The 16069-nt window shown below is 41.8% G+C and overlaps 1 protein-coding gene across 1 annotated transcript in view; it reads left to right on the forward strand.

Annotated features, from left to right (window-relative positions):
- Nucleotides 1-16069, forward strand: part of LOC308142617 (contactin-associated protein-like 5) — a gene marked incomplete at its 3' end in the record, with an annotated part of 229754 nt that overhangs the window by 143537 nt on the left and 70148 nt on the right. Inside the window, exons 11-12 of the mRNA XM_080513120.1 lie at nucleotides 14360-14466; nucleotides 15332-15451. Coding sequence (XP_080369246.1) covers nucleotides 14360-14466; nucleotides 15332-15451 — 227 coding nt within the window. The remainder of the gene's footprint in view (nucleotides 1-14359; nucleotides 14467-15331; nucleotides 15452-16069) is intronic.

Raw genomic sequence — 16069 nt, forward strand, 5'->3', positions numbered from 1 at the left:
TGAGGTATGTAGATTAAGGTTTAAGGTTTCCAGCATCCATTGCGGCTCACAGGACGTTTATGTGAAGGATACCAACGATTTTGATCATGCATTTGTGGATACATTTTTGACATTTTATGCTAAATATTGTCCAGGAAAGTTGTTTACGCAAAATTCTAAAAAGAATGGGAAGACATGGTGAATGAACGGGCTGGAAAAAGCTTGCAAAAAGATAAATAGATTTTACATGGAATTTATAGCGCATAGAACAAAGGAAAAGGAAGATAAGTATAAAAAGATAGAAACAGACTAATGTCTATTATGCGTTGCCAAAAGAAGACGTTTTATCAACAGTTGTTCCAAAAATATAAAGGTAATATGTTAAAAAGGACAGATCAATGACTGAGAATATTGAGGTCATGGTTCATGAGTTTAACTACCTTGTTTAATGAAGGTCCTGATTTGACAGAAGAGTTTCCTCCTCCAGGTGAGAAACGTGAACGTTTTGATTTAATCTTCAATAAAGGTAACTCAATGTTTCCTGGATGAGCCTGTGAGAGTGACATTGTGGAAGTTGTAGCAAAATTTGAAAGCAAAAAAATCTACTGATGGTTTTTATTTAGAAAGTGGATTATGAAAAGAAGTTATTTTTTTTGTGTCCTTGAACCATTAACATATATTTGTAAGAAATCAGTTCTCACGGGTATTTTTCCAGAAAAGATGAAAATAGCCAAAGTGATCCCAGTTTATAAAATGGTGATAGGCAATGTGTTTCAAATTATAGACCAGTGTCTTTACAGCCTCAGTTCTTAGAAATTCTTGAAAAAATATTTGTAAATTAACTGGATGCTTTTATTGAGAAATATGATTTATTGAATGAGCATCAGTTTGGGTTTAGAAGGAATCGCTCAACATCATTAGCAGAGATGGAATTTGTAGAAAACATTGAAACAACTCTTAAGATGTATGGAGTTGGCGCGTTTATCTTTTAATGCAAAGCGTTTGATACAATCGATCACTCATTACTTCTGAAGAAATGTGAATGTTCTGGTATAAAAGGTGAAGCACAGTTTTGGTAAAGACGTTATTTGAATAAAAGGTTTCAGTATGTGAGCATTAATCATGTTAAATCTTATGCTAAAAGAGTAACATGTGGAGTTCCTCAAGGCTCAGTACTGAGACCTAAGTTATTTTTACTTTGTATTAATGATGTTTGCAGAGTAGGTGATGGATGCAATAAAATGTCTGATGTTTGCTGATGACACTAATATATTTAGCTCTGGAGGAAACTTTAAGGACTTGTTAAACACAATGGAAATAGAATTGAATAAGTTAAATACAAGACTTGCTTTAAATAAGTTATCATTAAATGCAAGTAAAACTAAATGTATGTTATTTGGTGGAAAAGGGGCAGATGCTGAGGTAAAACTGTATTTAAATAATGTTAAAGCCCTTTCAATTAAAATTGAAAGGGCTTATGAATCTACATTCTGAAGAGTCATAATAGATGACAAACTTTGTTGGAAGCCTCACAGAAAACGCGTAAAACCAAAATTGTCAAAAACAATTTCCTGTTCTTTACAAAACTCGAGACTTACTGAAATGATGTATTGTTCACTTGTGCTGCCTTATATGACATATTGTGTGGAGATATGGGGAAATACATATAAAACTGACTTGGATCATATAGTCAAATTGCAGAAAAGAGCGATTAGGATCATAAATAGAGCAGGATACCAGGATTCCACCAATCAACTTTTCATACAATCATCCACATTAATATTTCTGGATATTACATTTTTAAAAACATTAGAAAAGATGTTCCATGTGTTGAAAAATAGTGTACGATGTAACATAACTGAAGCTTATGCTGTTAATTGTTGAAATGACATTTACTTATTGTTCCAAAAGTGATTGCTAACTTAAACTGTCATTTAGTTTTGTATTTGATAATTGATCTTTCTTTGTAATCCTTTGATGGTCCAGGATCGCTACAGGCTTTAACTGATTCCCTTTTCTGTTGCTGGACGATTATTTATTTATTTTTTGTAATAATGTTCTTGTTTGCTGCTTTGTATAAATACAACTGAAATAAACTAACTAACTAATTAAACTGTTTTGGAGGGTTCATGTTAGCAGCAGCATCTTGAGCTCCACTGCTTACTAGCGGCTGCTAACCACGTCCTCCTGCTTTTTGTCATTGCATTTACTGGATGAGTCAAGCAATACCATGTAAATAAGGTAGGGCTGTGGGCGGGGCTTCCTGTTCAAAGTGACGAGTCCTTACCTGATCACACCATTCCTGCTTGCAGTGGCCATGTAGCAGCAGGAAGTAGATGCAGATGCAGGTTTAGTTGAAGTAAAAGAAGGAAAGAGAAGAAGAAGAAAGAAGAGGCTACTACATAGCTACTTTATGCCGCCTTAGTCACACTGTGAATATCTGTTTCCTCTCGATTCTCAAATGCCATCTCACATTCATTGGTAAACCCAGAAATATAAATACGTCGACGAGTGGACACATTACACATTATACCAAAAACCAACATAAACAGGGGATTCATAATCAAACTAAATACCTTTCTTACCAAAACAAAGAAATTAGATTTACAATATTGTACAAAAAATAAGAAATGTGTAAAAGGAAAAAAAATCAAATACTTCAAACTTATTCTTAATGCAACATTGCCACAAAAGTTGCTGAACATGACGTCCTTCAAGCAGGAATGGTGTGATCAGGTATGGACTGATCACCCTGAACAGGAAGCCCCGCCCACAGCCCTTGCTGATTTGCATTGTTTTGCTTTTATGTTTCCCAGACAGCTTGACTCATCCAGTAAATATAATGACAAAAAGCAAATGGAAAAGACAAAACAGGAGAAGCATTGACAAAATGGGATAAGCAAAGACAAGATAGAAAAAGAATATGACTATCTTTGTATATTTTTTGTATTATTGATTATCTTTATATTTACACATTCATTTCCTTTTAATTGTGGTACTCCTGTGATTCCACAGGTTTTCGTGTGCAATGTACTCAAATTGAATGTGTAATCTATTTGTGTGCCCATTCCATCATTTCAGAAGTAGGACAGAAGTCTTTTTTTTGTCCACGAAGCTCTCAATCATCACCGTTGTGTTGATTCCCACAGAATTATCATGGAAGATATTTTTATTTGTGACTGTAGCGTGAACTTCTGTCATTAACCACAGATCAGTGAAGCCAGCTCACTTTTTACTATGGAATTGTTTTGCCCTGCACACTGACACTCCAACACATTGAGTTAAAGTGGAGCCATAGCAGGGGGTGTCTGTGTCTGTGTCTGCATCGTTAATGTGGTGATGGCTGCACCATCTCTCCCAAACAGTCTGACAGTCATTGACATCTCCTCCAATGGCGATGTCAGTGATGTCATTAACAGGACAATCCAATTACGGAGCGGCAGAGGCTGTGTTACACCGTCTGTGGTGGAGGACTGCATTAACAAGCTGCTTCTTCTTGGCCTGCATGGCGACACTCGCTCATTACGACACACAGCTCGCAGGCTCCGGCAGCATCTGCACGTTCCAACGCTTATAGGCAGAACACAAACAGCCATTTGTTCCTAAAGCAGGCTGAGGGGAGCGTCAGTCTTCCTCCTCTCGAATTGCAAGCTTCGGACCGGTCTGCCCCATGTGGCCATGCCTCCTCTCAGATTAGAAGCTACCTGCAGGTCTGCCCCATGTAACCGTACTATCAGCCACGCTAGGAGCAGGCACTGGACAACCACCATATCATAGAGAACAGAGAAGGAAGGAGATGTCTTGTCTTTCCACAAACAGCTGCTAGATGCCTCATTACCGGTGTTGCTACAGTTACCTTGAAAAAGTTATTTGATTACTGATAACGAGTAGGGATGAGCGAGTACACCACTATCTGTGTCCATATCTGTACGCGGAGTGGGCGGGGACTTAACCGGAAGTGGGGATAATTCAGTCAGTGTCCTGAGAGGAACTTTCAATAATCAATCACCAACATATCCCAACAGAGTGCGACTGTTGTTCATTAACCAATTATTCAACTTCCATACTCACGGCCTCACTTAATTTTAACACTTTAAATCAATGTACAATTATCCATAACATTTATTCAATCTGTTCTTTTGATTTCGTCAAACAACAACATGGCAAGGCAGAATAAAGCATTTTGCTCTTACCATGCTTGTTGTTCTCTTGAAATCCTGTGTCGTGACGCCAATTTGTAGTGGATAATTTCTGCTCTTCAGTGACGGCCGGAGGTTTGGAAAGATGAAGTGAGACACAGGGTGAGATGCTTAGACTGGAATTTATTCAGACATAAAGCCGGAGCGCTCCCACACCTGACAGACAAAGACACATTCCCCAAACCATCCTCACACACACACAGGCATGCACAATCTGACCCCCCCCCGACAAAATCTTCCCCGTTGTATATAAAGTCGTTTCCCTGTAATCTCATCCTCCGAGGCCAGTTGCTGGCGCCACCAGTAAAACAACGTTGATTAAGGGGCTCAAATCTAACAACAACGTAACCGGCCTGGGGTGGCAGTGACCTGGCAGATGTCATAATTATCAGTGAATACGTAGGCCCAAGAATCAAAGAGATCCTAGATATTCTACAACACATGGTTCAATTGAAACTGGGTGGGGGTTAAATCGGTACATTATTTTAAGTCTGAAATCTATATGGATATTTCAGAAGTTGCTTTATTTATTGTTTATTTGAAAACTATTTACAGAACAGTCTCAGAATTGATTCAATGTTTTATATATAAAAACTATATTACATACAGTATATAAAGCTTAATTTGTGATATTTATAATATATTTATTTTTAATGAACAGCCATAAACAATAAACATACTAATATAGGCTACTTTGTGTGTTCAGCTATATGTGTGTAAGTGGTCTGTAAGACTTTATTTTATAATGATCTGTGTGAACCTTGTGATTCATGTAAACATCTCGTATGAGCAAAGTTTTCCAACTGATTTTACATCACCAGCCAAACTAAGAGCAAGTCTTGTCAAATGTGCCACGTACATTACGAAACGAGTTCATCAAGTAACTTTAAATATCATACAAACCGAAATAGAGGCAAGCTGAAGAAAGCAAGTTGAGCTTGAGTCAAGCCAAGTACAGAGAGTTCAGTCGCTGTCTGTCTGTGTGGGTGTGTGTGTGTGTGTGTGTGTGTGTGTGTGTGTGTGTGTGTGTGTGTGTGTGTGTGTGTGTGTGTGTGTGTGTGTGTGTGTGTGTGTGTGTGTGTGTGTGTGTGTGTGTGTGCGTGCGCGCGTGCGTGTGTGTATGCGTGCGTCCGTGTGCGTGCTGATAAGTATGTGTGGGTCTAATTAAACATAGATTCTATATTTTTTGTCTGTTTGTGGCCCGGTTCTGTTTAATAATAAAGCAGCTTTACAGAGAAGAAACTGGTCTCGCTGGACGTTACAACAGTAACGGACAGCGACTTAGAGAAGCCACTTTAATCTGATTACTGGTATAGAAATAGGAATGCGTTAGTTTACTGGTTACTGAAAAAAGTGGTCAGATAGTGGTTTTTCAAGATATGAGAGTAACGCATTACCAGCATCATTGCTCATTACTGACATGGATCAAACCAACGTCCACACGTTTTGTCCAGAGACAGAGCTGCTCCATTGCGCTTACTTTAAAATCACACCCCACCCTCTGAGAGGGGAGCGCCCCCTGTCAGAAAAACACATCGGTCCAACTGCTGGTGACACACACACAGTCGGTTTGAGTTCAAACATCAGGAATACAGTGATGTAGTTCGGCACAATCTTCCACTGTGGATTGAAAACACAATCATGGGCTCGTGTTCAGTGTACGGTGGTGAAGTGCTTAACTCTTTAGCCTCATAGTGACAATGACTTGGATCAGACCCTACAAGCTCCGCCCCTTTCATGTGTGCACTGGTCCTGAAGGGAAAACGCTGGGTTGAGCTACCAAGTTGTTAACCTGCTTCGTGTTAACGCTGATCAGTTAACCTTAGCCTGTCTGGATAAGTTAACCAGCTCACAGCGACATCCTGGGTATGTTTACCTCGGGGTGTGTTACAACAGGCTTGTTGTAATGTAATGTAATGCAATGCATTGATGTGTGAAGTTTGTAAAGCAAATCTCCTCCTAACAAATTGTTTTGTGTTTAGTGTTGCCGTTCAGTATTTTAAAAATTCATGAAGAGAATGTTTAGACATTCAACAATTGTTATTGTTCAACAATAGGGACTCCAGATGTCAATATTGTCATCATGCTTTTATCGTTGAAAGTGCTGCTCCGCTGTCCAGTTAGATGTCAATCACGGTTCCATTATTTCAGTGGGAATTATTGGGTTTTCTGTGGGAGAATTGGATAGTTTGACAGTAACTCCTGTTTCTTCAAGCAGGTATGCCTCGGTGTTCCCATGGAAGCCGTGTATCTGTCGAGGCTGCTGCTATTCTTTACTGTAGTTTCCTCTGTCTGATCTCTTTCTATCACATTTTGGAAATACGCACTCATAAGTCCACGTGTCAAACTTGAAGCCCGCGGACCAAACGAGGCCCGCAAAGGCTTAAAGGTCTGACTGTATTAAAATAAATACCGTATTGTTTCCAATAGTGGAAGCCTTGGTCTGCGCGTCTATTGGGAACAATGCGGTGATTACATGTGCCTTTCTTGACACGGAAGTCATTCTACACTTTTGCATGTTCGCCGTGCCCCCACCCCACCCATGCATGTGCTGCGTTGAGGCACTGACACGGAGGGACGAGGGCCCAACAAATTGCGCCACATGGCGGGTTGGGAGGGGGCGGGGCGACTGCTCCCTCCAGCCGCAGTGCAAGCCCCGGGCGGAGCAGTGCTAAGAATGACAAAAACCCTTTAAAATCATGTAATTGAATTTTGTTTATGCACTTTTGCACCCACTGCAAAATATAATTTTATCAAGTAATGAGGTTTGTTTCTTCGAGCTCGCCACATCTTTGTAAAACTGCATTGACCATAAACTACATTTCCCACAATGTATGCCGATTGTATTATTTTTTTGATACTGAAGCTTTAAATTTGCAGTTTTGCTACAATCTGGTACATTTACAATTTGTGTACAATTGTTCATTAATGTGTGTTGTCCCGATCAAATGAATAAATAAATAAATAAGTATTAGTTTACCCATGAAGATTGCAGAATATAAACGTCAATGTTAATTTTCAACAAGTAGAATTGAGAAATACAAATGATCCCAAAATGTCCAGGAAGAGAAAAATGGATGCAGATGAAAGGTTGTTTCATGAATGATTGGAAGGAGAATACATGTTTGTGCTTCAAGAAGAAAAAAACGGTTTGTCTTTTGTGTTTGTGAGAACAATATAAGTCCAAATTTTGACACCAAGCAGAGGTAATTATCCCAAAGTTAGACTTAACAGAGCAACAACAAATATATATTTTTTATATCTGTGCAAATACATATGTAATATTTGTAATATGACTAAGTAATAAAGTCAGTTATTTATCATTTACATTTCATCACATTTATACTGTCTTACAGTAACATGTGGCCCTTTGAGGGCAACCATTATGCTGACATGGCCCTCGGTGAAAATTAGTTTGACACCCCTGCATTAGCCCAATGGCCTGGTCGCCCACAGTTCAAACAGTTCCCACATTTCCGCCCTTTAGTTCTCACTCTGTGTGATACTGTTTACTCCACCTCTGTGGTTGTTTCTGTTCAGTTGTCCTTGGTGCTTCAGCATTCTGATGAGCAGCCAGCAGGTGAATGAATTGTTTTCACTTTGGAGTGTAAAGAGCATTCCCTCTCTGTAAATTCACCAGCTGATCCATGTTATGATCCCATCTGAACACGTTTTAATGTTCTAAACACGGATATTATGTGTGGTTTAACATTTTACAAAAATGACGAGATTGCAAATAAAGGATTTCTTTTTATATCTAGACAGTGCAGATCCTAAGTTACCACAAATCTGCCAATGATTTACCAGCTCAGTACAGAAGGAGGGGTGGCTGAAAACCGAGGGGTATATATATATCCTTTTCATATATGCATATATATGCAATCTGGATAGAGTGCGGAACAACAGCGCTGTGCGAGGCAGCGGCTGACTGTGAATGCAGCAGTTTGAGCGATCCCTACCCCAACAATCACTGAAACCAATGAGCTGATATACACTTCAGCAGCAGTGATCCTAGAGATGCTTGGCTATAAGAGCAACCATGGGAGCCATGAGAAACCATGCCCACCATGGAAAAGACGGCTGGAGGCTATCATCAAGGCAGCACGGAGAGAAGTGAGTCAACTGTCAGAGGCCCAGAGAGGTGCAATGAAAAGACCGTTACCCTAGAGGTACACCCAGATGCCCATACCTGAAGCACTCGAAACTGCCAAACAAAGACTCCAAGCCTTGGCCAGCTGCCTCAAGAGGTACACGAAAGACATTGAAGCCAGGCGAATAAACAGGCTGTTCGCAACGCAACCTGAGAAAGTGTACGCTCAGTGACAGGGTAATAACAGCAGAGTATGATCCAGGCCTACTGGCTAAAGAAACTCACAGCTCTCCATGAGCGCCTGGCAGCACAAATGAACCAGCTGCTCAGAGATGGGACTCACCCAGAATGGCTAACCGAAGGGCGAACAATCCTCATCCTGAAGGATCCCACCAAAGGTGCAGTCCCATCCAACTACCGGCCAATAACCTGTCTCTCCACAACATGGAAGCTCATGTCAGGCATCATCGCGGCCAAGATACGCGGGCACATGGATCAATACATGAGCAAAGCACAGAAGGGCATTGGTAGAGATACCAAAGGAGCCAAACACCAGCTCCTAGTTGACAGCCCCCGAAGGGACATGGAGAAAGAAAAAAAAAGAAACGAGGTCCCTAACTATCTCAAGATCTCACAAAACTTTCTCGGGATCTTGCAATAACTTTTGCAAGATCTCGCAAAAGCATGTTCTTTCGCTTGAATGTCTTTATATTTTAGGCCGATTTCAAAATAAAACTCAATAACACTCTCGTACGGGTGGGTGTCCTCCATTAGCTTTAGCTTCTCTCAACATCAGTGGAGTCTACGGTGTCTCTGAAAGGATAAACTTAGTCGAGGGGGGTACGGTGTCTCTGAAATGACAAACTTAGTCGATCACATCCACAATGCACATATATAACAATATCGTTTTGCGAGATCCCGAGATAGTTTTTTTTTTCCTCTTCCTTTTTTTTTTTTTCCATGTCCCTTTGGGGGCTTCGTATATTTGTGTGGCTTAGATTTACACTTAAATACGAAGTGTCCTCCGGTAAAACTAAAACACACTGCTACTGTGAGTGTGAGTGTGATGGCGGACTTTGTGCTCCAGTTGAACTGGTCTCAGAGGGTGCCGGCGCCGGCAGGTTGGCGGGCACTTTGCTCACCTCCCCCTGCTCAATGCACGTCTTCTCCGGTTCAGACCAAGCCAGCTGGTGCTCCTCGGCTTCTCCAGCTATCTTGTTACTGCTGCCAGGCTGCAGGGACGTCGCAGACAGTGTTGTATTTTGGGGCTTGTTTAGCCATTTTTCATATGTCCATTGTGATATCGATGATACATGAGAGGTGACTGAAAATATACAGCCGAGGTTGTATATACGACTGCTCTCTGTGGCGAGTTATATATATAAAATACTACATTGTACAGTGTACAGTGTACATTTTGACTGAGGGGCTTTCTGTACTGTGACAGTGGTTCACTTCTTACCAGAGTCAATGACTTTGGCAACTGACTGAATGTCTAACCTGCTCTGGAGCAGAATATGTTCTGAAAAAGAGACCAACGAGTATAACAGCTCCGCCTCCTCACCAATCAGATCTCTTGGAAAAGGAGCTGCCTACTCTTAAAACTGGGTTACTATGGGATATTCGGGCTGATTTTGATCCCAGTCTCCCCCCACCATTATCGGGAGTACGGGCCCAATTGTCGGATGTCTTCAAAAAAATGTGGTCCCATTTACCTGTGCTGTGGGGGTGTTGAGAAAGGTTTTGTTTGCCTCGAAGGGAGAGATCAGCGAGAATGAACATGTTCAATATTTGCGAGGACTAATCCTTGTCTGTTCCGCGAGAGAGGAGGCCAGTAGGAGGTGGTGTGACATGATGAGTAGCGGTATGAATGCAGCCAAAGACAACGTTCCTTCGTGAGATTGTTTGACATCAATTCACTGGACAATATGAGCAGACCTGCATAGCGCTGCGATCACTCACTTTCACTTCCATCCCTTCCATCAGTTTCTCTTCAGGCTGTTTCTCCTGTGTGAATGCATTTTGTGTTGGAATATTAATTCATCACTGTGACGACAGGAGTAGTTCTGGTTCCATGAATCCCTGATTGTGCAATTGGGTTGGTGTGAGCATTATTATTAAGCTCATTATTCCAGATCAACCCTTGTGGAGCGAAACAAACTTGGAACAAGTCAAGAACAAGAACATCCTTCAAAGCTCAGTGACGAGGATTTATTGATTCTGTCAAAAACATTGCTCTCAATACTTTCTCCTCTCCTCTCCTCTCCTCTCCTCTCCTCTCCTCTCCTCTCCTCTCCTCTCCGCTGCAGCTCAGCACTGAACCCCATCACAAATCACCATCATTTAAGAATGGGCGGGGCATTTTCCAAGAGATGTGATTGGTCAGGAGGTGGAGCTTTACACTCACTGTGATCTTATCCAGAACACATCCTGCTCCAGAGCAGGTTAGATGTTCGGAGTCCATTACCATGGTGATTTATCCTGGGAAGTGAACCAGCGTTGTAGTACGGAACACCAGAGTTAACCCTGAGGTTACTTGGATAAGAGAAAACCAGAGTTAACCCTGAAGTTACTTGGATAAGAGAAAACCAGAGTTAACCCTGAAGTTACTTGGATAAGAGAAAACCAGAGTTAACCCTGAAGTTACTTGGATAAGAGAAAACCAGAGTTAACCCTGAAGTTACTTGGATAAGAGAAAACCAGAGTTAATCCTGAAGTTACTGGATAAGATAAAACCAGAGTTAGTCCTAAAGTTACGTGGATTAGAGAAAACCAGAGTTAAGACTGCACTCCACTGTGGTCCTGAAGGGACTAGGTCCTCAGGTAGACTTTGGAATTTAAACCTGATCAGAAAGAAAATCTCCTCCAGACCATCAGAGAAGCAACTGAACCATTGATACCTGCAGGGTGGATCCAAGACCGCTGGTCCAGTCCTGGTGGTCTCCTCAGACCGTCCCTAATCGGTTTGACCTCCATCAGCTCGTCTTCATCATGTCTCCATGCAGAAACACATGTGACTGGGTGAACAGGTGGACATAACAAAGTGGCTGGTTATTGTACAGTTGGAGTGGATTTTATGCCCTCAGTAAAGACTCCCAGACTCAGCTTTGTCAGTCAAGGATCAATTGTAGTCCTGTAATGGTACTGATGTGATCACAGCTTGGATTGTGGATTCAAACGTTTTAAATCTCCTCACCAACTATGTAATTGTATGAGCTGCATATTTCCTTCAGGACTCTGAGGTATTAGTGTTTTTTTAAACGTCCTCGTCCTCCTGGGATCACCTTCTGTTGTTCCTTTCCTGACTGTTTTGGGCTCCTCTGTTCTTTTGTTAAGAGGATGAGGACATTAACCTTTATGAGACTTAATCCCCTTCCTCTGTCTATTTAAACTTCATGACTCAATTTATGTAGAGAGAGCACTTCTGTGGGTCAGCCACTGTAATTTCATGACCTGTGAGGACAGCCTGAGCACAACAATAGAAAAAGCTTGATGGTAATTAAAGCAGAGATTGCAACCTTATCCGAGCTGCGGCCGGCCCACTCCGCTGCAATTAATGGCTGAGAGATGAAAGTGTATGAAATTATAGATGCACGCTTGAAAGGTCGGCAATTATGTGAAACCCAAGGAGGCTCAAGGAAGGGACAATTAATCAAAAAGTCTGGTCTGGAGTTTCCTTGAAGTGCTTATTGTGCTCACATCCCGTAAATATGAACTGTGGTGTAACATTCACGCTTTCTATTGAGGAGCTGAGACTTTCAATCGAATGTGAGAACACCTCCCTCAACAATCTTTGTATTGATATTCTAACTCCCGGTGAGACAAACCAGGATATCTGTTACCTGGATTAACTAACCCAGACCTTCTGGATCCTGATCAGTATTAACAGGAAGCAGGTTATCAACTCACTACTTCAACCCAGAGTTTCTGTTCAGAATCACTGCTTTCACATGAAAGGGGCGGAGCTCCCAGCATGTGACCAATCACAGAGGGGGATACCCTGCAGAGCAGCTGACTTTACCATAGAGGAGCATTTATTCTTTGAGATTATGAAGAATATTAACACATCCAGCAGGGCGCAGCCAAAGTTCACTGACCACGATTTATTTTATTGTGTCAAAAAGATCGTGCTAAATACTCTCTTCAGCACTCCTGTCATGATCTGTGCACCAATCAGGATCTTCTAGGAATGGGCAGTCCTGATTGGTCCGGAGGCGGAGCTTTTGCACTTCTTGATCTCTTATGCAGAACATAAGCTGCTCCGGAGAAGGTTAGAGGTTCAGTCTGATACCATGGTGATTTATCAGGTAAGAAGGGAACCAGCGTGGCAGTATGGAAAAACCAGCGCTAATCCTGAAGAGAAAACCACAGTTAATCCTGAATTTAATCCTGAAGAGAAAACCACAGTTAATCCTGAATTTAATCCTGAAGAGAAAACCAGAGTTAATCCTGAATTTAATCCTGAAGAGAAAACCAGAGTTAATCCTGAATTTAATCCTGAAGAGAAAACCACAGTTAATCCTGAATTGAATCCTGAAGAGAAAACCAGAGTTAATCCTGATTTTAATCCAGAAGAGAAAACCAGAGTTAATCCTGAATTTAATCCTGAAGAGAAAACCAGAAATAATCCTGAATTTAATCCTGAAGAGAAAACCAGAGTTAATCCTGAATTTAATCCTGAAGAGAAAACCAGAGTTAATCCTGAATTTAATCCTGAAGAGAAAACCACAGTTAATCCTGAATTTAATCCAGAAGAGAAAACCAGAGTTAATCCTGAATTTAATCCAGAAGAGAAAACCAGAGTTAATCCTGAATTTAATCCTGAAGAGAAAACCAGAAATAATCCTGAATTTAATCCAGAAGAGAAACCCAGAGTTAATCCTGAATTTAATCCTGAAGAGAAAACCAGATTTAATCCTGAATTTAATCCAGAAGAGAAAACCACAGTTAATCCTGAATTTAATCCAGAAGAGAAAACCAGATTTAATCCTGAATTTAATCCAGAAGAGAAAACCAGATTTAATCCTGAATTTAATCCAGAAGAGAAAACCAGAATTAATCCTGAATTTAATCCAGAAGAGAAACCCAGAGTTAATCCTGAAGAGAAAATTAGAAAACCAGAGTTAATCCTGAATTTAATCCAGAAGAGAAACCCAGAGTTAATCCTGAATTTAATCCAGAAGAGAAACCCAGAGTTAATCCTGAAGAGAAAATTAGAAAACCAGGATATGGCCTGTTCTTCCTGGACATGGCCTGTTCTTCATAGATATAGCCTGTTCTATTTGTGTGAATTTAAAAGTAACCCTCATGGAGGAAGTTAAACCTGTAGCTTTTCAGCCAAATTTCTTCTTTTAAGCAGGAATTTAGAAGAGATATAACATAGCTAGTTATCACACTGACTGCTCTTTGTCTCCACCACCACATCTTGTAGAAACATGCGACAACAAACCACATAATCCTGCCTCTTCTCTGTGGTTTGTGCAACGCCCAAGCTGCTCACACACACACACACACACACACACACACACACACACACACACACACACACACACACACACACACACACACACACACACACACACAGAGAGAGAAATCAAGAAATCTGCTCTTTATTGTACGATATCTATAGAAAATTAAGCGAATACATTTCTGGGCTCGTTGTTGGTCTGTTGTAAAAACATATTGGATGTTATTACAGTTCATCAATTTATTTATTTTTTGTCTTCTTCTGGGTCAGTGATGGGTGGTGCCCTAAGTTAGTGAGTGAGTGAGTGAGTGAGTGAGTGAGTGAGTGAGTGAGTGAGTGAGTGAGTGAGTGAGTGAGTGAGTTAGTTAGTTAGTTAGTTAGTTAGTTAGTTAGTTAGTTAGTTAGTTAGTTGAGCAGACTGTCTGGATGAGCATTTGGTTATAAAGTGACATTCAGTTTTTGTATCTCTGATTTTAGTCCTGCATATTGTATCCATGGATGTTGTTCTGAAGAGCTTTGCGTGATTAGCTGAGGTCGGGGTATCTGAAGGCTGTGTCCTCTGTGTCCTCTGTGTCCTCTGAGATGAAAGGCTTGCTGAATAAGTGTGGCTGGTATGTGTTCCAGGTGCCTTCCAAACCTTTGTGAACATGGCGGCCGCTGCTGGCAGAGCTGGAGCACCTTCTCCTGTGACTGTTCAGGGACCGGATACTCTGGCTCCACCTGCCACACGTGTGAGTTTCACCTTGACAATGAAGACTCAGAGGAGAGTGAGGCGTGGAAGCAGTGGAGCTGCTCCCAGTGACACACACACATGTTGGAGTTTTTCAGCATCACCCTGTGATTCGTGGTGGAGCCGTCTCACCGTGAACCTTCTGTGCTCCCAGAATGCTGATTTCCTGTTGATATGCAGGGGAATGCTGCTGTCATCACATGTCACAGGGAACACCACTTCCTGAGTGCACAATAACTTCCTCCTTCTGATTTTTCTCCAACAAGGACATATATGACCCTGTCTACTACTGGTGCAGCTCACTTCATCCTCATACCCACCTCATATCATCATCATCATCATCATCATCATCATCATCATCATTTTTATTTCACAACCTCTCTCTCTCTATCCACAGACAACAACAGACAATAATGTAACTGCTTTATGTGCCTCCACTATAAATTCTTCCCATGCGAGAAACAAAGATAATTATCATCTTTTTAATAATTACAATAATTTTAACTGATAATTCGATATAATGTATTGTTATTAATATACAATTATCAATACCAACATTACATTGAATAACTGAAACACATGTTGTTTCCATGATATCGATTATAAAACCTTCACCGTGGATCCCTGAGTAAGGCCCTTGGCCCCTACCAGCCAACACCCCTTACCTAAATAATCTGGTGATTTTAACTCTGTCTGTCTTTGAGAAGTGCTTAATGAAGACCGATTTTTGTATTATTAAACGTCACAGAGTAGTTCTTCAGTATGATCTAATTGCCAAAGTGAACTAATGTTTTATGTGTTGTGCTATGTGGCTTCTGGCTTCACTGCCACTGATTGTAAAAAGCAGCCATGTCTGGTCTTTGCAGCCATCTATGAGACGTCCTGTGAGGCCTACAAGCTGATTGGCAGCTCCTCTGGCTTCTACTCCATCGATCCAGATGGGAGCGGCCCCCTGGGGCCCGCAGCAGTCTACTGCAACATGACAGGTGAGTTCACTGCAACATGACAGGTGAGTTCACTGCAACATGACAGGTGAGTTCACTGCAGGCTGCCGTGTCACCACCTTTACTGTCAGCTGGCTGCAGCAGGATCCAGAGCGGTAGTAGAGTCTCTCACATCCATCTGCAGCATCGACACGTCACTGTTCCCACATGGAGCAGTGCGGTCACACTCTCTGACACACACACTCTGACACACACTCCCTGACACACATTCCCTGACACACTCCCTGACACACCCTCTTTGACACACTCCCTGACACCCACTCCCTGACACCCACTCCCTGACACACATTCCCTGACACCCACTCCCTGACACACTCCCTGACACCCACTCCCTGACACCCACTCCCTGACACCCACTCCCTGACCCACTCCCTGACACCCACTCCCTGACACACATTCCCTGACACCCACTCCCTGACACACTCCCTGACACCCACTCCCTGACACCCACTCCCTGACACCCACTCCCTGACACCCACTCCCTGACACCCACTCCCTGACCCACTCCCTGACACCCACTCCCTGACACCCACTCCCTGACACCCACTCCCTGACACACTCCCTGACACCCACTCCCTGACACATTCCCTGACACCCACT

Source organism: Blennius ocellaris (genome assembly GCF_963422515.1).
Source record: "Blennius ocellaris genome assembly, chromosome: 17".
In the NCBI taxonomy this organism is placed as follows: domain Eukaryota; kingdom Metazoa; phylum Chordata; class Actinopteri; order Blenniiformes; family Blenniidae; genus Blennius; species Blennius ocellaris.